This window comes from Triturus cristatus, chromosome 3_1 (genome assembly GCF_964204655.1).
Source record: "Triturus cristatus chromosome 3_1, aTriCri1.1, whole genome shotgun sequence".
NCBI classification, from domain to species: Eukaryota; Metazoa; Chordata; class Amphibia; order Caudata; family Salamandridae; genus Triturus; species Triturus cristatus.
The window spans coordinates 664435883-664463091 of NC_140583.1; the positions used below are offsets into that span (position 1 = coordinate 664435883).

A 27209-nucleotide genomic window follows, 5' to 3' on the forward strand; every position below is an offset into this window, starting at 1 on the left:
CTGGGGTTGTCAAAGGGTGTAGCCACTTACTCTGACTTAGGAAGAAGGATCCCTGTTTGGACCTCGGCACCAGCCACTGCCAACTAGAGATCCCCATTTCTAACACAAGGTTTCAGGACCCCCAATGTAATGAGATGCAGTAATTAACAGTGATTATCCCATGGTATCACAGCCGAGACGCCCAGGCAGCCCCAGGGTTCAGGCTCCTCTGTAACAGAGGTGAGAAACAGAAGTGATAGTCCTCCTTTAACTCTCCGCAGCGGCAGCCTGGGCACAGCCTCGGCTGCCAGTCAACCTCAACCACTGGCACACAGGCCACCACCCTGCCGCACGCCTCTAACTCACTCTGCTCCCCAAGAGAGCAGAGTGCGGTCACGGCAGTCGCAGCATGGTGAGCTGAGCAAGTAGGGACTGAAATAGGCCTGACGTCTGGAGAGAGTCACACATGACCCCGGACACATTCCTGGAATTCAACGGTCCTGCCGAGGAGCGCTGTGTAGTGCCCTTTACCTCAGCTTTATTTCATACTGTCTATGGTGCTCCTGCTTTGTGGTCCGTCCTTCCATCCCTCCTGCAACAAGCAGGAAACCTGAGATGGGGTAACGAGATGGCATGCTGGAAACAATGGCTACTCGGATTTCAACTGGCCTGTGGGCGGGCATGAGACCGACAGCCGGTTAAGTAATTGAGGGCCCACATCACATAAAGATTGCAGGCAACACAAGAGAAATGCAGTGGCTAGCATGGAAAGATGAGGAGGAGATGGCAGAACAAAGTGCATGGCCACCAGGTTCAGAGGGATAGCAATATGTAGAAAAAATAAACAGTTAAATAACATAAATCTCTCTACAGCCTGTATCACGTTTCTACTTTATCAATCTGAAAGAAACAGTTAGTTATAGATTTGTTACCCTAGAATTACCCCCAGGCTTCAGACTGGATCCGGAGAATTCTTTCTTAGCAGTACCCCTGCGCGTCAGTAGGTGGCGTCGATTGACTCCGTGTCCGTCGTCAGCGTCGTGGTCGCCGGGATGACATTGCGGTTTCTACTGAGACGCCGCCCATGCACGCTGACGTCAGTTCTTTCTTTTTCTGGGCCAGCCTTGGGCAGATCTGGAGAGAGCTACCCCTTAGTCACTTTTGACTAAACTTCTTTGACATTTTGTCGACCTCTATTTTGAGTCTTTGACTCCTGGTGCGCGAGGATGTCCCATGTGGAAACGGCTTCAAGCTTTGCGAGCCTGTCACAGGCTGATGTTGGTGATGGACCCGCACCTTGTGTGCCTTTGGTGTCTAGAGCGCGACCATGACCCAAAGTTGTGCTCCGACTGGTGGGCCATGAATCCTAACTCTTTGCGTGAGTGGTTCTGAAAGCGCTTGAAGGCCCAGCGGTCGGTTCCGAGGCGCTCCCGGTCTTGTTTGAGGGCAAGGTCATGAGACCAGTTGCAGATTCCCCCATACCTCTTCACACTCTAAGTCTTCGGGTAAGTCGAAGCACAAGAATAAGGCGAAGAAGCACCGGTGCTCTTCGCCTTCTCCCCGTCAGTCGGCTGACAGGACGCGGGACCTGGAGCGTCGTCGCTCTGAGGCTCTGCCTCTGGTGCGTGATTCAGGGACGACTCCGACCCTCCCCCAGTTTCCGGGAGCCAGAGCGTACCCTGCCCAACTTTGTACGTTCTACGAAGTAATCCACCGTATCTTTGGGCAGCCCAACTCTGCCAGCGCACCTTTGGGCACCTCGGAGCTGGTCAGCCGGGGGGTCCTGGGTCTTCGATACCGGCGGTTCCAGCCCGTTGCCGATGGGCCCCCGTGGATCCAAGCAAGGATCCGGATTGACGCCGGTCGATCTTACTCAACCCTCCCCAGCGACTACGCCCCTGGCGTCGGCCGTACCCCCAGTCGACGCCGTCCCCATCCTCATCCCCGGAATTGACCCGGAGCTGGACGGACGTCGGGCGAAGTCGAATCTTTCGCCAGAGGGTACTTTTGTTCCCCTGTTCATCCCTAGTGTTCCCTATTGCTCAGCTGGTGGTGATAAGGACTAAGAGGGGTCATCTGACCCTTTAGGAGACCAGCTTAAAGAGCCGGACTGGGTAGAGGACCTGGGTGACGCCAGTGGTCTGGACACTTCTCCAGACCTTTGCATGCTTTCTCCACCTACCTTGGCTACGGAGGAGGGAGCGTCCTACGCTGTGGTGGCGCGAAGGGCAGCCGAGGCCTTGGGCCTTGAGTTCCCTTCAGTAGCGGTCAGGACTAACCTGACAGAGGTGCTTCATCCTGCGGCAACTTCCTCTGGACCCCTTTTGCCCTTCAACGAGGCCTTCACTGACGTCCTTCTGGGCACCTGGTCCAAGTCCAGCAGAGGGGCTCCTCTGAAACGGACGATTGCCCGCCGCCACCACCTGGCCCCTGGCAACCCAGTTTTCCTCACCCAATATCCTCACCCCAAGAGCTTGGTGGTCCAAGCCTCTTCCTCCAAGGGCGCATTCCCTTCTGCTCCCCCCGACAGGGAATCTAAGAAGCTGGATTATCTTGGGAAGCGCATGTTCTCTTCCTTCAGCTTGGCGCTGCGGTCCGCGAATGTCGCATGTCTTTTGGGCCGATATTTCCATACTATATGGGATATAGCTGCGCAAGTGCTGACTCAGTGCCAGGAGGAGGCCCGGGCCGTTCTCTCCCAGGCGGTGACAGATAAGAGAGATGCAGCAAAATTCACGATTGGATGTGGACTAGATACCACTGACTGGGCAGAACGATTGACACGTCAGTAGCCCTTCGGCGCTACGCCTGATTGAGACCACCTGTCCTTCTGGAACCAGACTCAGCGTTTCAGAAAACTTGCTGAGGCAAATCTGGAAGCCAGCCAGGAAGAGATGAAATGCTGGCATGATCTGAATGCCACTCTGATTGAGTTTCAGCACGGTCAAAAGGTTTGGGCTTGCCCCAGTGGAGCCCTGTGCTCTCCAAGATAAGTGAACCGGCCCCTTTGAGGTGGTGGAGCGCAAGAGTCCTGTTACCTACATAGTGGACTTGCGGTCTCCCAGGAACCCCTTGCGGGTCCTGCATGTTAACCGCCTGAAGCCCCACTTTGAGAGGTCTGAAGTGGGCATGCTTCTGGCCACAGATGCTGGAATGGAAGAGGAGAGTGAGCCTCTTCCTGACCTCCTGCGTGCAGAGGAGCAAGATGGGTCAATGGAGGGTGTGGTCCTCTCCACCACACTGACCCCTGAGCAGCAGAGCGATTGTCGCCAACTGTTGGGGCAATTCAGTGACCTGTTCTCCCTGGTGCCTAGTGTCACTGGTTGGTGCTTCCATGACGTAGACACTGGGGACAGTTCTCCTGTGAAGCACAAGGCTTACCGAGTTACTGACCGGGTCAGGGCATGCATTAAGGAGGAGGTCTCCAAAATGTTTGCTTTAGGGGTGAATGAGTCCTCTAGCAGCGCTTGGTCCAGCCACGTGGTCCTGGTACCAAAAGCTGTAGCGCTTGGTGCCACCCCAGAACTTTGGTTCTGCGTGGACTACCGAGGTCTCAATTCAGTCACAAAGACTGATGCGCACCCCATTCCCAGAGCTGATGAGCTCATAGATCGGCTAGGGGCTGCACGGTACCTCAGCACGTTTGATTTGAAATCTCGGTATTGGCAGATCGCCTTGACTGATGGGGCAAAGGAGAGGTCAGCATTCTCTACCCCAGATGGGCACTACCAGTTCCGGGTGATGCCCTTTGGGATGAAGAATGCCCCTGCCAGTTTCAGAGGTTGGTCAACAGGGTGTTGGTTGGGCTGGAAGATTTCAGTGCCGCCTACCTGGATGACATTGCAGTGTTTAGTTCCTCATGGGAGGACAACCTGCGCCACCTCTGGGAAGTGTTGATGGCCCTGCGAAAGGCAGGCCTCACAATCAAGGCAAGTAAGTGACAAATTGAGCAGGGTTCTGTGGTGTACTTGGGACACCAGGTGGGGAGCGGCCAGGTGGCGCCTCTACAGCCCAAGATTGAAACCATCCTGGCTTGGGAGCCCCCAAAGACCCAGACACAGGTGAGAGCCTTTTTAGGACTCACAGATTATTACAGGAGGTTTGTCAAGGGGTATGGCAACATTGTTGCACCCTTGATTGGGCTGACTTCTAAGAAGCAGCCAAAGATTGTGAACTGGACTGACACCTGTCAGAAAGCTTATGACGCCCTGAAGACTGGCATGTGCACAGGACCGGTACTTCAGGCGCCCAACTTTGCAAAAGAATTTGTTGTTCAGACAGATGCTTCCAAGCATGGTGTGGGGGCCGTTCTGTCACAGATCAATGAGGAGGGCCTAGACCAACCTGTAGCCTTCATAAGTAGGAGGTTACTTCCACGGGAACAGAGGTGGAGTGCAATTGAGCGTGAGACATTTGCTGTGGTATGGGCACTGAAGAAGCTGAGACCATACCTGTTTGGGACTCACTGCCGGGTTCAGACAGACCACAGGCCCCTCAGATGGTTGATGCCGATGAGGGGAGAGAATCCAAAGTTGTTGCGGTGGTCCATTTCCCTACAGGGTATGGACTTTACGGTGGAACACCGCCCTGGTACAGAACACGCCAATGCTGATGGTCTGTCCAGATTTTTCCGCCTTAGTGATGAGAACTCCCAAGTGGGTGGGTAGTTCTCCCCACATTTCAGCTGGAGGGGACGCTTGTTAGACCTGGCACCATTGGCGTGGGTCTCCCTTCCATTTTTCGCTTTTGTCTCCTCTGTGTTTGCCGGTGTTAGATGCTCTGGGCGCTGTGCCACTGTCATTCAGTGCCACAGCGCGAATGCTCCCTATTGTAAATTGACTGTATGAATTAGTATAATCCTAATTGACCCAAGAAACATGATAGGAAAGTCGAATTTAGTATGCCTGAGCTCCAAATGTTAAAGTGCATCTTTTAGTGACGATTATTTCTATATTCTGTGTTTAAAACTTCCACTTTTGGGAAGTAGGTATTTTCTTGCCTAAGCCTTCCCGTGTGCTCTGCTGTTATGTGTATTGGCTATCTGGTTTTAGAGGGTCAGGGCAGGCTGAGACCGACCTGGATTAAATGGAGAGATCTGCAGTTGGAGTATGGGTAGGGGTGACTCTTTGATCTGAGCAAGGCTGTGCCTGGCAAGGTGAATGATTGCTCCACCTCCCACTGTGCGTCTGATGGCAGATCCCCTCTCCCTGAAAGGCAGGATGTAGCCTTGTAAATAAAGTGCTCCAGGACGACACCAAAATGGTTCTGGCAAGGTTCAGTGATTTGTGACTTTTTGAGAACAAAGACTTTTGGGGTATAAAGATCTGTGCTACAACCCCTACAGGGTGTGTTACTTCTGGATGTCAAGACGAACCTCTGTCCGTGTAACTAGAGGGAAAGGACTTTGAAACTTTCATCCATCTTGCTGAAGCAACTACCCAAGGGCCTGATTTGAGCTTGACTCCTGCTGAAGTCTCAAGGACATGAGACTTCACCCATCAGCCGCCGGATTCCTATTTGAGGGGAATTCTACTCGCATGTGAGGCCTCTGTTGAGAATTCCAGAGCCTCTGGTTCTACTGCAGGGAACGCGGGCTGAAAGTCATCGTATCGCTAGTGTGGGCTGCTGTGCCGCTGAGTGCCTGCCTTTGCCTTACTACGAAAATCATCGTTATCGCTATTGTGGGCCGCTATCACCTGCTGGGGTTCGCTATAGATATGCCGAAGTCACACCTGACTTCCTCTCCGACGCTTCCTTTCATCAGCTGTTCTGGACACAGTGCAGTTTCAGGCCTATCCTCCTGAGCAGCCTCTATCCTGGATGTCGGTGAGAATGACCCTGAAGCTGCTGGGCCTTATGACCTCCTGCATCCTGCTGATAGATTATGCCGGGCCGCACATTTATTTATTTGAGTTTTATATAGCGCTGGCTGCGGGCTCTGCAGTGAGACCTGAAGTTCCAGTGGCCGCAGCATCAGGGGAATCTTTCCGACTATGTCCAGATCTCAAAGGGAACTGCACAACAACTGCAGTGGTGGTTTACGGATCAGGATTAGGTCAGCGGCACATCCCTCTTCCTTTTCCAACCAGAGCTAACAGTGGTGACCGATGTGTCACTTCTGGGATGGGTCGGCCATCTGGGAGAGGCGGAGATCAGAGGAGTCTGTTCTCCAGCAGAGTCCGATCTCCACAACAACCTGTTGGAGCTTCTGGCGATCTGCCTGCCACTGAAGGCATTCCTTCCCTCTCTCAAGGGGAAGTAGTGCAGGTGTTTGCAGACAACACCACTGCCATGTGGTACTGCAACAGACAGGGCAGGGTGGGGTAGTGGACCGTATGTCAAGAGGCTCTTCGCCTTTGGACATGGCTGGGACATCAGGGCATGGCCCTGGTCGTTCAACACCTGGCAGGTTCTCTGAACGCCAGGGCAGACAAACTCAGCTGTCTTGGTAGATCGCGAATGGTGTCTTCACTCAGAGGTGGTACAAGGTGTCTTTCGGAGAGCCTTGGTTAGATCTGTTCACCACTAAAGAGAACGCGCAATGTCAGCACTTCTGCACGTTGGAGTTTCCAAGGCAGCACTCTTTCAGCGACGATATTCGACGCGAGAGGAACTGCGGCCTCCTGTACGCCTTTCCGCCTGTACTACTTGTGCCCCGAATGCTGAAGAATATCAAGCACAACCGGGCCCAAATCATTCTTGTGGCTCCAGACTGGGCATGAAAGAGTCTGGTACACCTGGCTCATGAGCATGGCCATCGATTTCTCCGATCAGACTGCCCCTTCGGGAGGATCTTCTATCGCAGCAGCAGGGGGCAGTTCTTCACCCGAACCTGTCCAGCCTTCACCTCCTTGCGTGGAGATTGAGCGGCGACAATTGACAGCGTTTGACCTGCTCGAAGTCTGAAATGTCATCTTGGCAGCCAGGCGTCCCTCAATTAAGCCGGTATACGCCTGTTGCTGGAACAAGTATGTGGCATAGTGCACAGCAAAGGCTGTGGATCTCCTCTCTGCCCCTCTGAGGTTCTCTTGTTCATTCTTTATTTGGCCCAGCAGGGCTCTGCTCTGGGCACTCTAAAAGGCTATTTAGCAGCCATTTCTGCTTTCCTTCGACTAACAGATCAGCCCTCTTTCTTAAGTCCCCTACTGTAACTAGATTCTTTAAGGTCATTATTCATCTTTTTCTCCCATCTCCTTTCATAATGCCCCAGTGTGACATGAATCTTGTTTTGAGTTACCTCATTTGCGCTCCCTTCGAGCCTCTTCACAACTGTCCTCTCAGGATCCTCACTCTGAAAACTGCCTTTCTTTTTTTTTTTTTTTAAACCTTTATTACAAATTTCAATAGATATACAGGTATGGGCCTACAACCTCCGGGCCGGCCGCTAAAACACAATAAGGTCATAAGCATATAGGTATAAACACAAGCAGCAAGCAGTGTAGGTCCCAAGGATCCGAAATATCATTTGCGGCTATAGGCCTTGACATCCCACATGACGGTTTCATTTTAAATAAAAAAAAGGAAACAAACCCCACAAGGCGGCAAAAGACCAGGTGACAGTATGCGCTCCCCTCGGGAGGGGCCTACCAAACTACAACGGAAGGAGGGGGGGAAGGGCAGGGGGCAGAGACAGTTATCCCGATAACACAGAATCATGGAGATACGCAGACTAGGGAGACAGGGCCTCAGCAGAGTCACGCGTTAGGGGCGGGGCGCAAATCCCGCCACGATAGGAGTTCCAGGGGCCCCACACCTTTACCCATTTCCCAGGCTTGCCTCTCGCCACATACACAGTCTTTTCTCGGAACATACACCAATCCATATTTTCCTTCCACACCGAGATCGTGGGTGACCTCTGGGAGCCCCACAATTGTGCTATGTCACGCTTGGCCACCATATATCCCAATGTCACCCACCACGTTTACGCCATCGTGTAATCAGTCGGCTCCCAAACATTCAACAAACACCTCCTCGCCTCGGGGAACAATGCAACATGCATGACCGCCTGCAATACTGCATGCACGCCACGCCAGAACCGAGTCACCTCCGGACATTCCCACAAAACATGGAGGAAGGTCCCAATCATACCACACCCACGCTTACACATCCCATCCACCGCATATCCCATACGCATCAGGCCAGGACCCGTAACATACACCCTGTGGAGTATCTTGAGCTGGACGAACCGAAGGCGGGCCGGTATGGCCACCTCTTTCGGGGAGGCCACCGCAGACACCCAATCCTCGTCATCCAGCTCCAATCCATCAGCGACCCATGCCTCACGAAGGGCGGCCAGCAGCCCCGAGCGATCATTGACGAGCTTTTTGTAGATTAATGAAATAGTGCTATCCGGCACATACCCATCTAGTACTCTATCTTCCAATGGGTAGCACTCCGGGATGGACGCGACCTCCGGGAATACGGAGAGCAACGCATGACGAACCTGCGCATACCGAAAGTACTCCCTGTCATGCAATTGGTACTCCGCTTTCAGCACATCGAACGTTTTAAATCCCCCCTTCGTCCAGAGATCCCCTACCCTGCTAATGCCGATCGTGTCCCACTTCTCAAAGCCTTTCGTCGTCCACAAACAACCCAGTCGTTTGGAAGCATACAATGGCGTCGCCCGGGTCATCCGATCCTTCCACCCCATCGCCGAGTTTGCCGCGTGCCACACACGTACCGCGACCCGTGTCGGACCCGTCAACCGCGCGTCGAGCGATCTGGAGTAGAGCGCCCTATTGTAGTCGCCACCCGGCAACAACAATTTGTCCATCTCAAAAGCCGGATTAAGGGCAGGCCCATAAAGCCCGTGATTTATCGCTGCCAGCTGGGAAGCCCAATAATAACGTTTGATATCGGGGAGGGCGACCCCCCCGTCGTACCACGGGAGCGTCAGCCTCGCGAGGGCGATCCGCGGCCTCCCATCCCAGAACAGTTGGCGCTGCAGACCCTCCACCTCCCTAAAATAGCTAGCCGGCACGACATCCATTGTGTTTTGTAAGGCGTATAAAAACCGCGGCAGTGACATCATCTTAAACAGCGCCACCCGGCCAAGCGGCGAGAGCGGCAAGCGCTGCCAACGCGCCACATCTGCCTTCAAACGTTGGAGAGGGGGGAGTCAATTCTGTGTGTATCGGGCCGCTGAGTCCAGGGTAATAAAAATTCCCAGATACTTGAATCCCTGGTGAGCGACCTGGATAGGGCAACCCCGCGGGAGGATAGGAGCCTCTCCAAAAAGAACATAAACACAGGACTTAGCCCAGTTGATGACTAGGCCGGAGTTACGGCCAAAGGAGGACAATACATCCACCAACACAATCAACGATTCACGCGGGGAAGCGAGATACAAAAGAATATCGTCCGCATAGAGAGAGACTCGGTCCTCATACTCTGGGGTCCATCGGAGACCACAAATCGATGGGTGGCACCGCAGCCACTCCGCCAGGGGCTCCAAAGCGAGCGCAAAGAGGAGAGCGGACAACCCTGACGCGTGCCCCTGCCCAACTCGAAGGGAGCCGACACTCTACCATTCACCACCACCTGCGCCAGCGGTCTAGAATACAGCAATTTCACCCAACCGATGAATCCCGGGCCAAACCCAAACTTCTCCAGCGTCGCCCAAATATATGGCCACTCAAGCGTATCAAACACCATAGTAGCGTCCAGGGACGCCAAAATGGCCGGCTCACGTATAAACGGAACCCTCGCGAGCACCCCATGCAGACGCCGTAGGTTAAGCGCGGTGTTGCGATGAGGAATAAAACCGGACTGATCCTGATGGATCAGATCGCACACCACGCCAACCAGTCGATTAGCCAGCACCTTAGCAAGGATTTTCGGTTCCGCATTCAAAAGCGAAATGGGCCTGTAGGACGTGACTCGATCCCGCGGCCTCCCCTCCTTATGAATAACCACGATGGTGGCGAGACGCTGGTCCAGTGGGAGTGAACCCGCCGCCCGAGCCGCGAGAAACATATCACGAAGATGAGGCGCTAAGGTATCCGGCCGCAACTTGTACAATTCAATGGGAAGGCCATTAGGACCCATGGCCTTGCCAGAAGCGACTGAGCGTATGGCCAGGGCGATCTCCTCAGACGTCGGAGTCGCGTCCATCAACAATTTATCCTCCTCCGAAAGGGAAGGCAACCCAATATCTTTAAGCAGGACGCGGGAATCCTCTTCTGGGCGAGAAGAGACCGGGGAGTACACCCCGCGGAAATACTCTGCAAAGCAATCAACAATTTCCTCGGGATCAGTAACACACACACCATCCACTCTCTCAACCAGCGGCACAACTCGACTCGCTCTCTCCTTTTTATCCAGCGGCACTCCCCACCCGCGGCCCCCAGTCCCTCTCGATCATGTCCCCTAGTGTCCAACCAATCCCCCGCCGCCTCCGGGCGGTCAAAGAAATGAGAATGATCCTCGGATTCCACCCGCAGCCTGGCCGGGAAAAGCATGGCGTACTTCAAGTTCATGTCTCTGAGCCGCCGTTTGACACCCATGAAACCCAGCCTCTGCTTCTGGACCGCTTGCGTGAAGTCAGGATAGAAGTTCACCTCAACGTTCTCTAGCTTAAGCGGCCCCTGCACTCTAGAGGCTTGTAAAATCGCATCCCTATCCCGAAAATTGAAGATACGTGCAATAAGAGGCCGCGGAGGAGCTCCAACCTTCGGCTTGCCACCAGGAACTCTATGTGCCCTCTCCACAGTGAAGAATTTACTCAATCCCCGAGGCATCAGACGATTGGAAATCAAGTCCTCCACAAAGATATCCGCAGCCGAATCCTCCAATCCCTCAGGCACTCCGATAATGCGAACGTTGTTCCTCCGGGCCCTACTCTCGGAATCCTCCAGTCGCCGATCCGTGAGAGCACTGGCCTGCCGGAGCCGACGTACCTCCGTTTGGAGGGCAGCCACCTCAGTCGTGAGGCCCGACGCGGTGTGGGCCAAAGAGTCAACCCTATCATTTGTCTTGGAAAGATCAGCCCTAACAAGGTTGACATCGATGAGAACCGCGTCAAGTTTGTGCGCCAGGGTGTCAAACTGTTGACCCACCGAGGTCTTCATCTCCGCTATGGCGCCCATGATATCCTGCAAGGTCGGGTCCGTTGGCAAATCCGGGGCATCCGCGGCCCGCTCCGGAGACTTATGCGACCCGCCGGGAGAACCTTTCGGCAGGGTGTAGCGATCCATAACGTTGGCCTGGGTAGAGGCACCACGCCGGGCCGATTTGGCCTTCAGCCTCTCTCCATCCTGCTTCGTCGCCATCGCCCTGTAATCCGTGCACCCACGAGTCCAGCGACGGGGGGGCGAACAATCGAGGCCGGAGACCCCAAAGGTCGCCTCAGGAAGGCGGTACGGGTCCCCTCAGAGTAGGCAGGGTCCCCCAGTGAGCCAACCACCACACTCCGCAAAAGAGCCGAGATCCCACTTGCGATGATGGCGAGAGGGCTCAAAAGCGAAAGTGAAAGTGAGGGGTGCGCGCCCCGCCAGGCTCGTCCCGCCGTTGTTATTCACTTCACCACTGGACCGCCCCTCAACTCAAGTCCGGGGTCAGAGGAGAAGCAGGCCGCAAACTTCAAGCGAAGCCCATCACGGCACCCGGGGTCCGATTCGAAAACGGAAAACGGGCACCACCTCGGCTCAGGTTCACAAACAAAGTCCCCTCAACCAAATCAGGATAAGGACAGGATAGATGTAGGAGGTCGTGGAGGTCCTCGGGAGCCTCGCACCTACGCGGCCATCTTGGTTGCGCGCTAGGCTCCTCCCAAAAAAACTGCCTTTCTTGTTGCTATCACATCTGCTTTCAGAGTGAGTGAGCTTCAGGCTCTTTCTTCTAAGCCCCCGTTCTTCTCTGTGCATCCGGACAAAGCGATGCTGAGGACGAGACGATCGTTCCTTCCTAAAGTAGTTACACCTTTTCACATAGGACAAACTATTACTCTGCCCACCTTTTTCCCACCTCCACACCCTTCCAAGGTGGAGGATTGACTCCACTGTCTGGACCCAAAACGTGCTCTGTCCTTCTGTCTGGACCACACTAAGACTTTCCGCGTGGACGATCGACTCTTCGTTGGCTATGTGGTTGCCAAGAAAGGCCAGGCTGCCCAAAAGTGTACCATCTCACGATGGGTTGTCTTTTGTATAAAAATTTGTTGCGCTTTAGCGGAAAGGGAACCTCCAGTGGGGCTGCGTGCTCATTCCACTAGGGCTACGGCAGCAACTCCCGCTCATTGACATCTGCCAGGCGGCAACGTGAGCATCTATGCACATGTTTACCAGACATTACGGTCTGGACAGTCCAGTCCGGAGGGACGGCTATTTTGCCCCTTCTGTCCTCCAGCGTTTTCTGATGTGAACTTGGTTTGCAGACCTTCCTCTGGGGTTGGTACTACTGGGGTATCAGTTCTAAGGTAAGGAATATCTAACTGTCTCTTTCAGATGTAAAAGTTACTTACGTTCGGTAACGAGGTATCTGTAAGAGACATAGGTTAGTTATAGATTCCTTACTGCTCCACGCATCCTCCCTGCTATGCAAACTGACTTCTAGGGATAGGGACTCCCTTACAGGGCCCTAGTTGTGACGCACCAGTGGTCAGTGTCTTGCATGGCTCTGCGCTTCTGGCGTGGAAAGTCGTGTCAGAACTGACGTCAGTGCGCAGTGGCAGCATCAAAGTAAACACCGCGACGACCTCCCGGTGAACACGACAACGGGCCCGTAGTCGACCGACGCCACCTACCGCGTGCAGCGATACTGCTAAGAAAACAAATCTCCGGATCCAGTCTGACGCCTGGGGGTAATTCTAAGGTAAGGAATCTATAACTAACCTATGTCTCTTACAGATACATCGTTACCGAAGGTAAATAACTTTTACTTTACTATTCACCATCACAAGTTTCTTTTAACATTAGTTTGACTTAATGCTGTTCTCTCCCTTTCAGCCCCAAGTAAAGGGGGGGAAGTAAGAAATAAGCACAGAGGTAGTTTAGGAGCAGATAGATCTATGAGAGAGGTGGTCAGCTAACTCAGGCCAGGGCTACCAGGTTCTGTTCTGAGAGAGAGTGGACACCGAGGCAAATAGACTGGTGAGCAATAGAAATTGGCAACACTATAGGATGCGGTGGTACTTTACATACACTGTTTATAGCATGGAAAGATGAAGAGGAGATGGCAAGACTAAGTGCATGGCCACCAGGTTCAGAGGGAGAGCAATATGTAGACAAATAAACTGTTAATTAACATAAATCTCTCTACAGGTGTATCCTGTTTCTACTTTATCATTTACTATTCACCGTCACAAGTTTCTTTAAGACAAACTGCGCATTCCTTGTACTGTGTGTTACTAGTGAGGAAATCCCGAGATGAGCTTTCTGTTGTGATGTAGGATGTGCTTGCAAAGCTGGACAAGGTAATCCTAGTAGGTATCACTATTGTGCCTTTGGGTGCTCATACCATCTAAAATGCCCAGGATCACACCCTTCCATGCTCTACAGGCATTTAATGCAATGCAATTTAGAAAAATTAAAGCTATAAACATTATTACAAACAATTTAAGGATAAACTCAGGAAGCCTTTCAGCTTCCACCCGTGTGGCAAATAATAATCGTAGCCTCTGACCTCTTGTTCGTTTGCCGCTCCCTCGCTGTAGCTGCCCATAGCTTCATGACTGCAGCCTTGCCCTCAGCCACGAGGCTGCTGGTTCTATCCCACAGTCCATCAGACCCACTGGTATTATTGCAGTTATTTAGTGTGCTCTCTGTTTTTACTTGTGCCTCTAATTAACTGGTAATGTTGTATTTTTCATCTTATTTAGTGTGCTCCCTGCTTCCTTGTGCCCCTTATTCATTTGTATTGTAGTATTTGTTATTGCCTGCTCCTGCCATTTTTTCCTGCGCCCCCCCCAATTCCCACTCTTTGCCCTCCCGCCTCCCTTCAGCCCCTCCCACCTCCGAGAATTACTAATGTGGGGCGGTGCACAGGCGTGCCAAATGCAAGCCTGTCTGTGCCTGTCCGTACTTGGACGGCGCTCATCGTCCGGAACCTTGGCCCCTGCATTCCCACAGATACTCCTCCACAGATCTCCGTGCCCTGAACGTGGCAACAACGGCTGCCTGGCATCTCCTCGCACAACAGAGGACCTTTCACCTCCACGCCAGCACCGTCCACCAGCTTGGCAACCACAGCCACGGCAGCCCCGTCGCCGAGGGCTCCCTGGAACAACTTAGCTACCTCCTGATCAACGCCAGATTGCTCTTCAAACACTCCACCCAAGTCTGGGACACCCTCTCCTCCCTTGCGCCCGACGTGACCTTCATTACAGAGATCTGGAACACCCCTGCATCGGCCCCTGACCGCCACTGCAACACCCATCGGCTACAAGATGAAACACTGTGACCGGCCCAACAAACACGGAGGTGGCATTGCCATTGTACACAAGGAATTGATCACCTGCACAATCACCATTGAGAAAACCACGCCAATCATGGAAACATATGAACTTCCAGCTCCGCACCGACGTCAAAACCACCATCAAAGGCACTCTCGCTTACAGACTGGCAGGACCACGAACAGGCCTCAGCCACGCCATCACCTAATTCATCGACCCGCTCGCCATAGATTCCGAACGCTACGTCTTCTTGGGAGACCTCAACTTCCACATGATGACCCCACCTACACCAACTCCACCGACCTACTGGAAAGATTGGACAACATTGGCCTCAAGCAACTAGTCACAGACCCCACGCACACAGCAGGACTCACACTGGACCCCTTCTCCACGTCTTTCAACAGAATCAGATACAACCACACCTTAACTCACCTGGTTAGACCACTCCATCGTACACTTCACCCTCACTGTAACCCCCCCTCCCCAGTACCACCACCAGTCGCCACACCACCCCACTCTATAGCTGGGCCAAGGCCACTCAGCACCAATCTACTCCCCCAGCATCACAAAGCCCAACACCACCACCAACTTGAACCAAACAGTAGAGAACTTCAACGTCTGAATTATCAGCGGAGCCGACTGATTTGCTTCCACCAGAACAACCAAAGCGCTCAGATCCACCAAACGTGCCATTTGGTACACCCCTGAGCTCAGCACGTCGAAACGCAGATGCAAGCAACTGGAGAGAAAATCGCGAACCAGCAGAAACCACACTGACTAAGCTACCTTCAAGTCCGCCCTCAACAACTACCACCACCAGCTCAAAGCCACAAAAAAAGAGGCCCTGACCCGCCGGAGAGAGACCAGCACCAACCAAACCAAGGCACTCTTAAACATTGTCAGAGAGTTCACCTGCCCGTCAGCCACCGAAAACACAATCCCCTCCTCACAGCAACTCTGCAATGCTCTCGCCGACCACTTCCACATGAAGATAGCAACTATCTACATAAACTTCGATCCCCAACCTACCAACATCCTAACGACCAATACTCCGACCATCCCCTCACTGCATGGGAACAACTCAGCACACCGAACACAACTACCCTAATGAACTCCATCCCTTCGAGAGCACCCACTGACCCATGTGCCCACTTACTTCTTATCCTCAGAAGAGACAGGATCAGCCACCAGCTCACCACCTTTCTCAACACCTCCATCACCACAGCTTCCTTTCCCGATGCCTGGAAACATGCAGAGGTTAGACCCTTCCTCAAGAAACCCTATGCTTACCCCAGCGAGCTCCAGAACTACTGGCCCACCTCACTGCTCTCATCCCCGTCAAAGTCCTGGAGAGGGCCATCATCATCCAACTCACCGAATACCAGGAAAGAAACAACCTACTGGATCCCTCGCAATCAGGTTTCAGACCCAATCACAGCCCCGAGACAGCCCTCATCGCCGCAACAGACAATATCTGCATTTTGCTCGACAGAATAATCAGCCGTCCTGATCCTGCTTGACGTCTCAGCAGCCTTCGACGCCGTCTCCCACCACACACTCATCGATCGACTGTGCCGGATCGGAATCACTGACAATGCGCTCAGATGGATGGCATTCTTTCTCATTGGTCGCACCCAGAGAACCTGTCTTCCTGCCTTTATTGCACAACCCAAGCACACCATCTGCAACATCCCCCTTGGCTCATCACTCAACCCAACCTCTTCAACATCTACATGACACCACTTGCCGATGTAGTCAGATCCCTCAACATCATCTCCTATGCCAATGACTCACAACTTGTCCTCTTGTTCTCAACAGACCTCGACGATGACCAACTTCCACAACTGTATAAAGAACGTTGCAGCATTGATGAATAGGAACTGCTCAACATGGAGAAAACCAAAGTCCTGATCTTCGGCAGACACACCACACTCTGGAACGACTCCTGGTGGCCATCAGAACTCAGACCCACCCCGCACCAAAATACCACGCCTGTAACCTCTCCATCATCCTGGACAGTGAACTCTCCATGAAACGTCAGGTCAACACAGTCTCCTCCTCCTCCTGTTTCCACACTTTCCGCAAAGTCTTCAAGCCTTCAGCACCAGGAAACAGTATGTGCCCTCATCACCAGCTGGCCGGACTACGGCAATGCAGTCACCACCACCAAACTCATGAAAAGTCTCCAGACTATCCAGAGTGCAGCTGCCAGACTGATCCCCAACCTACCCAAAGACCCACATCACCCAGCACCTGACGGACCTCCTCTGGTTTCCTATTGAGAAGAGATGGCACTTCAAGCTACTGATCCACGCCTACAAAGCCCTTCATGACCAAGGACCCGCTTACATGAACCACCGCCTGAATTTTCACCGACCTCCCAGGAATCTATGCTGTACTCACCTCGCCCTTGCACAGACAGCACGCACCTGCCGCTGATGCTCCGTAGGATGCTCTTTCTCCCATCTTGCAGCCAAATCCTGGAACTTCCTCCACCTCCGTACTTCACCCTCACTGACCCATTTTTGGAATGGACTCAAGATCTGGCTCTTCGACTAAGACCCACAGCACCTGGATACACTCGCGGATGATAAGTGTTACACTGTATAAACTCCTGACTGGTTAATTGATTGATTGATAATCTACTAACAAAGTCAGTTATGTTTTAATACCAATGTGATAAAAGCAGACGGCTTGAACCACAACCATTTTCAGTTATTGTGTCAGCTTTGTAGAAGAGGAATGCATCAGTATTGACGACTTAAGTCCCTTCGGACAAGGAAAGTAATAAGATGAATACTGCTGGAAATAATATCTTTGGTGCTGTCTTCACATTTCTCAAAGCCACAAGCGATATTGATCTACTAGGGAGGTATGCCTGCTTTATAAGGTACATTTCACAAAGGTTTGCATATGAGCTTCCCAAGGACTGTAGGCTTGATTTATTTACATGAGGTTCTGCAGGAAGGCCTTTTTCTGCCCAGCCATGTCACAAGGTAAGGCATCAGCTGAGTAGAACTGGTTAAATCTGGATTTGCCATGTTATTACATTAAGAAGGCCGTCATGGCTTAGTCTCACATCTTTGAATCCAGAAGCACGGTTACAAAAAATGTAAACTTGCGTTTTTTCAGAAAACACTCGGGTCAGCACACAGAGCAAACACGAAAACAAATGTAAACAGAAGCAGATACGTTAAAAACCGTGGGTCTAGAGAAGCGCAAGACATTTTTCAGAACAAGCTAATAAGGATTGTGGCTATTACCACGGACAAGAGCTTCAAGCTCCTTGTTGGCCATACCAGCCTCCCTGACAAAAACACCAGCAGTAACTTGGAACCATCAGAGATGAGGATCCAAGTTATAACCGGCTGGTCTACATCATTTGGCAAATTCATCCGAACGACCAGCGACAGGTCCTTGATGTGAACTCTTTCCTTTTCAAAGCACATCCTCCTTCAGCTGCGCCAACGTCGGCACCAAAACACTGCATATCCGACCTGCACCAGGAGACTTCCCCTCTGCCAGGGCCGACCTTAGCACTGGTTTCGCCCAGTGCGACAATCTTTATTCGCACCCCCCCCTGCAAAACCTGCTTTTCCACAAAGTCCCTCTCTACGACGCTCCACTGGTGCCCCTATCCTGTCCATAGCCCCTCTCTCGTGTGTGTTTCATTTGCTTTATAGCCCTACTTATACCAGTGTTGGGTGTCAGAGCACTTTACATCACACATACTTTATACAAAAGCAATAAATCATAAGTGTGTAAATCGGTCTTTAGAAAATGTTACATAAGACCATGAGCCTTAAAAGGTGTCACATGTCACCGATACTAGTATGCAGTATATTGTAAGAGTGTTTGGTCTGTAAAAACACAAACTCGGAATTTAAAACGTGGCACAGTGGTAGGCTTTACTAATAAGAATGTATTTCGACCCTAATTAACCCTTTTTAGCAACATTCAGATAATGAAAGACCCGGGAAAAAACATAACATTCTAACCTATACTATGCAGTTTGTATGCAGCTTATTTATAACCGTTCATTGGACGCTGTGCTTTATTTGGGTTGTAACTTATGAACTGCAAGTAACAAAAGGATCTCTGTGATAAAAATAGGCGCTACTAAGCGATCCACTTAAAATACAGTTTGGTGATTTGTGTGGTATACGTTCTTTGCAGCAGGCACCTTAACCCTACGCAACTTTATCATGAGTGGAAACTGCCATGAAACAAAACTCCGATCTCTCTCCAGCAGGATTATTAATTGCCAGAGTTATCTTGACATTTTTATTGTTGTCTGAAAACTGCTGAACCTCCACAGAACTCTGCAGTATGTGCTCTTTCAACCTGTGTTATTTCTAAACACGGCGCACCCCTCCCCCAACCAGTGGGTCTTACAAATGTAATAAAACGGGTATTCCCTCCGCTTTCATTAGCAACCATCCGCACCCCACTCCCCAATTGTTCTCACCAGCATTTCCTTCTGTGGACCATCGAAGGATACTGTGGCAGCCCTGTTGCAAAAGAGAGCAGTGGGGTTGGTGCCAGAGCATGGAATGAGCAGGCGCGCTATTCTTGGTACTTCCTTGTCTTCATAAATGACAGCAGTCTTTTTACGATCCTAGACTTCAGGCTTCTAAATGTTTACTTGCACAAGGAAAAATTCAGGCAGCCGTCCCTGGCTTATGTTTAGCTGGTGCTGGAAGCGGACAACTGGATTGTGTCCCTTAACTTGGAGGACACGTACTTTTATATACCGATCCTGAAGCTGCACACGAAGTACCTGCGATATGTGGTGGGGGTACACACACTACCAATTTGCAGTTCTTTGGTTTGATAATACCACCTCAAGTCTTCACCAAGGTGATGGCTGTGGTTACAGCCCATATCAGGAGGTCAGGAATCCATGTATTCCCATACGTTGACAACAGGCTGCTCAAAGTATTTTCACAGCAGATGGTGTCACTTGACCTTCAGACAATAGCATCTCTGGTGTTCGAATTGGGGCTTTCCATCATTGTGCCCAACCCTCATCAATGTCCGGAATCTGCAGGTAGATAGAGTTCCAACCAGAAAGAGAACTAAGGTTAATAACTTTCACTCTTGTCTGTATTGTGTTGTCATATAATAATAAAGCCATTTTGGCACTTTGTTGGTATCCGTTATTGTGGCATTTTAGTGTCAAGGTCATGTAATTTCATTTCTTGGGATCATTCAGAATTCAAAGTTGCATACTAGTGCTCCATTAAATCCTTCCTCATCTCGGGAAGTTAGACTGGATATGCTTGGCAGATATGGAGGATGCATATTTCCACATCTTGATAGCAAGAAAACATAAGAAGTTCTTTCATTTCTTAGTGAGTAAGATACAATACCAGTATTTGGTCTTGCCTTTTGGCCTTAAGTCTGCATCTTTGGCATTTCCCAAATATATGGCAGTAATAACAGCCCATCATTGTCATCAAACGTTCTTGATATACCCTTACCTGGTCTGGAAAATCAAGGCAGACAATCAAATAAAGTTAAAATCCTCTCAGCATTGTGTCCTTCTTCGACTGGGTCGACAAAATATTTTCAGAAGCCAATCATGTCAGCAGTTCAAACTGTGACGTACCTAGGAGGAGGTGACGTACCTAGGAATGGTTCTAAGCACAGAACAAGGAAAAATGGAGGACCGAGTATTATCCACTTTAGAGAATTGAAAGCCTTGAATACAACATCTTGCCAGTTTTCATCACTGACCTCCTGCATAGCTATTGCCCAAAAGGCAAATTACTTATGAGACCTCTGCAGCAGTGCTTGGAAGATCAGTTGCCACTGAAAGATGGCAATAGGGACAAGAAATTGTAGATGACGCAAGTAGCAGCTTAGTGACACTCAGGGTGGTGCAAAAGGAGCAATCTGGTGCATGGAAGTCTGTTTCAACAGTCTTCTTTATTAGACGCAGGTAACAGATGCCTCTGTGTTAGGCTGGGGACCTCACCTAGTCTAGATCTCTGTCCAAGGCATATGGTCACAAAGGAAGGGTCTGTACCATATCAACTTCCTGGAGCTCTGAGGAGGTTAAGCTAGCATTGAAGATTTTTCTAGCATCCTTGTCATTGAATCGCCTTGTAGTGTAAACTGCCAACACCATCACAATGAATGCTTCAACAAACAGGATGGAACCAGATCCAGGCCATTATCATTGGAAGTCCAAAGAATTTGGTTGTGGCTCTTGGCCAGAAATCTGTTGATAAAAACAATTTATCTTGCAAAAGTCCAGAATCAACCAGCAGGTTTACCAGATGTAGACCCGTTTGTATCCGTACAAAAGTCCAAATGCCCAAAGTTAGCCTCCATTGATTAGGAAACTGACTCAATGAGCAATGTCCTTAAGATCATCAATAATTGTTGTTGCCTAAACTAAAAGCTTAAGGGGAAAATATACTACAGCGCTGTTGGGGCTGCATGTACACAGAGGGTGAACAGAAGGAGAAATAGAGATGACCACCCAGAAGTCCAAATGAGAAGTACCTTTTTTCAAAAGTCAATCCCTAAAATTAAACTAAACTAAACCCCAAGTCTTCATCCGACCCGCTAAGCTTAAATCCCAACTCCTAAGCGTCACTCACAACCATTTCTCCCGGGGAATATCAGTTGGAATGTTTCTTTCAGGCTGCCATTGTTTAGATGACGTTTTTGTAACTTAAAGGACTCGAGCTTTCTCGGAAGTACTATGTGAGTAATGTGCACAAAAATATTTTGGGGCTAACCTCTGCTGTTTGCCGATGTAATACCCAATGACCTTTTTTTGCTCAACCAATCATTCAGTGATATCCAGTTAAGCAGGTTTATCGTAAGTAATGCCTTATTTTCGCTACCTCCTTTTTACAGGTGCCATAAAATGGGTAGGCCACGCAGGTGACATTAAATGGAAGTGTTTTTTTGGACATAGTTTAAACAGCTAGCTAGTCTAGGTGGTATTGCACGATCGGATAGCTTCTGTTGGGGATATAATATACTGTAGACAAGTCTTTTGTTAATAAATCGATTTTAAATAGGTAAGTATTTTAGTTTTGGGATGGAAAAGAGGGCTAAAACCCATGGGAAGGAAGAAGCAGTTGAGAGATGGGACTGGAAAGAAAATATTGACAGCATGGTCCATAGTTCAACTGTTCATGTCTAACTAGTATCTCTTTATTGTTATTTTTGCAGCTCGTCTGTGGTGCATGTGCCTGGTGTGAACGATATTCAGTCTCCTTCCTCTACCGGACAGAACCTAACACAGATCTCGCGACAGTTAAATCCAACCCAGGTGGCCTGGTCAGGAAACCGCCCTCCATTTGCAGGACAGGTAGAGCACATGCCTATTCTGCTGACATTGTTCACCATTACCTATCTCAGTAGAACTTAAGAAGGATCGTCTATTTCTACACTCACTGCCACTAAGGTCATTTATGAAAAGAAGACAGCGATAGAGCCAGGGCCCATGACAGTAACGTTCACATTAGAGCAAGGGAATGCAACAAAAGGAAATACATTCTATTTAACTAATAATCTTGTGTGCTTAAAAAGACAGTGTGAACATATTGAACATTTCAGTGTCTTGTGCAGTGCGAGCTATAGACATACGTATAACTGTTTGCCTATCACATACCAATATCAGGATCATACTCAATCAAGTTAGATCTTGCTGATTGAACATAATCTTCTCTTCACTGAATGTTGCTGGCTGTAGTGGGACTGCTCTTGTGTGACGGCTCATCTACTGACCTCTACTACACCCAATTCTGCTATTGCATCGGCTATGAAATCGTAATTTTTTGTGTTTTTATAGGTTCTCTGAATATGTCCAAAATCCAGGCTCACCTAAGTTCCTTACATGAACACAAGGAGTGCAATCCGCTATTGAATAGTGTTATCTAGATGTGTGGGTACACTCTTAGAGCTGATGCATAAGTATGAAATTAAGAGTCTTTCATGAGAAGCAACATTCAGGCAGATATATATCTTCAGTATGTAGAATCACTGAGTTGCAAGCTCTATGGCCCTCATAAGGAGTGGCCTCTTAATACTTATGTTGCCGCTCAGTCAGAATTATGGGGTCTAAGTGAACAACCTAGACCTATTTAGCGTCGCTCACAGATTTGAGCTGCTCTGAGAAATGAAGGATTACTACAAAATCTGATCCATATTAACAGATTTTGTGGTAATTCCCTTTTCCTAACGTGACGCTTATGATTCTATTTGTTATCCTCCTGAGTTAAAGGTAACCTGGGACATGTAATTCTGGAGGAGCGGAGTTCCAAAGAGGATTACTGGGGAGCTCGGAATGCAGGCTTGTGTGTAGAAAAACCTTCAGCTGTCTTCCTCAGAGACGAAGTACAGCTTCACCCACATCATTCTTTCTCGGCTGTGGTAGTGTCAGATGTTTACTTAAGTATATTTCTCTCCCAGTATTATTTGTCCACAGATCCCAGCATAGCATTCTCTACAGTCTCTGAATGTAAGTAGAGCATTAACCTACTATGGCATAGCTAAAAGCATCGGGACAACAAGCAAGTTGACTAATACCTGTCCACCAGCTGAGAGGGGAGGCTGCATTACAGTTGAGTTTGTCCCTCAAATTGTAATCTATATTAGATGTTGCTTAAATAGGGGAAATAGTCCACAGTCTGTAAAACCCCGATGCTCTCTTTCGAGGGAAATTTGCAACTGCAGCACACTCCATAAACCCCATTACGGCTGAAAGTAAAGTAAATACATAGTATCCCGTTGGCACCTCCGCAAAGCATTGCTGTTTACAAACAGGTGCTTGACCAGATGTTTAAGTGGGCATAACTTCTATTATGATATATAATTCTTTATTATTGGGATTTGTATTTTGCTCAGTCAGCGTTAGCATTGCCTTATAGTGCTGGTGGCAGACTTATCCACTCTTTTCTAAAGAGGAGTACTTCAATTTACTCAGTCAAAGCATATGAATCTGTCAGAGGTCCATGCTGCAGAAAAAGGCACAACATAACTGGTTGACCCTGTCCTCTGGTAGTATCCCATCAACATTGCATGGCTATTGATTATGAGAAAACTGTTGCACACTTCCCCTCTCATAATAATGGCGAGGTAGCAGGAATTCGCATTTTTATGCACAAGACACCAACACAGCACAATTGAAGGTAAGACTAAAGAAACTAGATTGATAAAATTTCAGTTAAGTTTACACGTAAAAGAGAAACAATTGTATACAAATATCACTTAAAATCACTTTGCCTTTTTGTAACTTTCTGTTGATCCCTCACTTCTAGGATAGATTGGAAGATGTCCAATGGTTGATAAACTTCCTGTGTCCAGTGTGCAATGTTCTAAGGAGCCTTTCAAGGCTATCAAATGATATGCCACAGGATGTGTATTTAAGAACAATAAAAATGTGGTTTTGAGCCGAGAATCCAATGCATACATACATTTTTGCTTAACTTTTTTTCAGAGAAAAGATGGCTGCCTGTTGCGTTGCTAATCTGCTCCGAGTTGTTCTCTATCGTGGCACCTTGAGCAAAGCGCTAAAGTCCTCGAACAGATTGCAGGACTTGTAAGATCTTTGCTCATCTCTTATGTAGAATACCAGGTGTTAAGTGAAGGGTAGTGGTTTTGGTCCTTTGGGATATATTTCAGGTGCTTCTTTTTAGGGCAGTTAGTCACTTGCTATGCTCGTGTGTTGCATATACTCAGCACCTAACATGTAATTGCCAGTGGCCGAGATTTATTTAAGCATTCCTCCCCCACCCATCACTTTTTTGTTTTCCTCAGCAAGTTGGTAGAAGCATAGTAGGTATACATGCTGTGGCCATTGGACTCAAGCTATACAGCACTGATAAGTTTGAATCTGGCTTGTGGTTTCTTGTGTTCTTGTTTGAGGGGCACCTTACCCAGGCTGTTTGGTTTGACTTGTTCCTTTCGGCGAAGGACCACAACTGATTTGCAGATTGCTGGTCTCGGTCCAAATTGGCATAGTGGCCATAGAAACAATGACCTGGAATGTTTCTCCAAATAATCACCAGTGGTTTAGATTAGATCAAGCATTCCAACTATCTCTTTTTGGTTTTCTAAGCATAAACCCTGTAGCACTGTAGGACCCTTTTTAATCAGAGCGCAGTTGTTTTGGAGGGGTTAGTGTGCCTTGGTAAAAGGACGCTGCATGTTGCAGTAAAACAGCAGCTCAGCAGCTGGCCAAAGCATGAGTGAGGTTTTTTTTCTCCTTGATGAAGACCCGGAACAACGGGGGTGTAAGAAGCGTAAACCTAGCATGGATAGTGCAAAACCTTATTGTCTCTTTGCACCCTTCACCCTTTATAGCACTCCCAACTAGTTGGGAAAAATTCTGTTGATGTGGAAGTTCAGCCCCATGCCCATCGATCCAAAAGATTTGCAGTGATAGTGCCTCTTTTAGCTCTTCCATTACGCGCCATAGATTGAGAAAAGAAAGTAATCCTTAATCTGCTGATAATAGCTCTGTGGTCAATATTCTGTTTTGCACTGCTCAACTACCATGCAGAGGTCAGGGAAGTATCGCTGCTATTGCAGATACACAGGCAATAGCTGCTTCTCCTGACTAGCTTCTAAACCAGTGATAAGAGGCTGGTAGCTTATCTGTTGATAGAAATATAGTGTTCAGATCCGCAGCCCACGCCAGACTTGTAGTCACCAAGTCACTTACCGCCCCTCCAGGGGATGGGCATCAAGCCCACAATCGAGGACATAGACTTCCTAGCCACCACTGCCTCCCAGCCATGGCTGGCTGCGACCTAAAGTTTTGGAGCCGACCCCAACGCCGAGCAAGCAGTCCAAGACCTGCCCCACCTCATTGCCCACTGCTCTCTCGACGTCTTCTGGGGTCTCAGCGCTGGCACATATGGACACCTTGGAGCAAAAAATGACAAAACAGTCCTACACGCCTAGTCGGCCTTCCACGGCAGACTCGGATGATCGGGAGCTGACGATTCTTCAACACCTTCAGGAGGAGCTGGTCTCTTAATAGCAAAGCGAAGACTGCCCAATCATAGCCAAATGGGAAACATCATTGCAAAGCCCTCACCAAAGGTGCAGAAGATGCTCCCTCGCAAGAGGAAGTTGACATTTGAAGAGCCACTAGCATTGAATCTCCCCTCCACAGCTAAAGAACCATCAAGAGAGGGGCACCAGTCCGCTGCTCTCAAGACCTGCTCCTCCTCCTCCTCCTGCTCATCTTCTTCAACCTCCACCTCCTTCTCTCCTCTCCCTCCACCACCACAGGGGTCTCCACCTCCTTATCAGGAGGCATCTACACATTCTTCATTTGTGGAGGGGAGCCCTCGAGCTTGAGATTCCTATGAGGCTCCCTGTGACCCAGAACACCAGGATGACCCATGGGACGATTTTGGGATTGTCCATACAGATTCACTGATCGTGCACATCATCCATAAATGAGCAAATGCACAGGGTACTGATATTTCCTCCTCTGCTCCAGACAAAGAGAGTAAGACCATCAATGTGGTGGGGAAAAGAGTTACCTCACAATTTGCAGTTCATTGGTGGATCGCCAAATCTGTGGGGTTGATGTCTAGGTATGACCATGCCCAATGGGACAAAATGGGAGCCCCCCTCCCCCTGATCAATACAAACAATGGGCCCCTTAGATTGTAGCTTAAGGGCAAGAATTCTCCAGCACCACCATCAGGTGTGCTCTCGACATGGCTGACACTGCTGCCAGAGGCATGAATGGTAACGTCTTGATCTACAGGCATGCTTGGCTCCATGTCTCTGGCTTTAAGCCAGAAGTTCAGCCGCATCTGATCAACATGTCCTTTGATAGGGGACACTTCTTTGGGCCTCAAGTTGATCAGATACTTGAAAAAAATAAAGTCATGGATACAGCCAAAGCAATTTGAGCTCTCCATTCTCATTTTGCCGCTTACAATTCCGTAACAGTGCTAAGACCACCTCCCCAGAGGCCTTCATCTCCTACCAGAGGCAGCAGCACCAACCACAAGCCTCTCTGGCTATTCCGGGTGAGCTGTAGGGGAAACAATTCCAGGAGTAGAGGGGTAGAGCAGTGATTTCCTTTCCCTTCTCTCGATCACACACCTGTCGGACGATGTCTGCAGGGGTTCCTTCCACAATGGTGATACATCACCTCTGACCAATGAGTCCTGTTCATTGTAGAGCAGGATTAATGTCTGGAGCTCACTGCACAACCACCAAGCATTTCCCAGCAAACTCCAGAGGCTCCTTCTTGAGGAGGTAGAAACACCTTTACTCAAGGGAGCTACTGAGCCAGTACCACTCCAACCATGCAGCAAAGGGATGTTTCTAATCCCAAAGACAGAGGGTTCCCTAAGGCTCAAACTAGTCCTTCAGCTCCTCAACAAGTTCATCCTGTCATAGCATTTCCACATGGTCATGCTCCAGGATGTCATTCCACTATTCCAACAAGGTGACTTCATGACGTCCTTCGACTTGAAGAACACCTATTTCCATATCCTGGTCCACCTTGCACATTGCCGCTACCTCAGATTAGTGGTAAGTGGAGAGCATTTTCAATTCAAAATTCTGCCTTTTGACCTAACCACAGCCCCCAGAGTGTTCACCAAATGCCTTACAGTGGTAACTGCTCATCTCTTGAGGAGTGGCATCCACGACTTCTGTATCTCTATGACTGTCTGATAAAGAGTGCAACCAAGCAGCAGTGTTTGGCTCACATGCAGATCACCTTAGATCTCCATGATCTGGGTTTCACCATCAATGTGGGCAAGTCCCACCTCCAAACCCTACAACTACAGCCTTTCCTTGGGGCAATAATGAGCTCCGTCACCTGGAAAATTTATCC

General features: G+C 49.6%; 1 protein-coding gene across 7 annotated transcripts in view; it reads left to right on the forward strand.

Annotated features, from left to right (window-relative positions):
* Positions 1 to 27209, forward strand: part of ARNT2 (aryl hydrocarbon receptor nuclear translocator 2) — an 803119-nt gene that overhangs the window by 678544 nt on the left and 97366 nt on the right. For all 7 annotated transcript variants that reach the window (XM_085644710.1, XM_085644711.1, XM_085644712.1 and 4 more), the window contains one exon: positions 21566 to 21704. In XM_085644710.1, coding sequence (XP_085500836.1) covers positions 21566 to 21704 — 139 coding nt within the window. The remainder of the gene's footprint in view (positions 1 to 21565; positions 21705 to 27209) is intronic.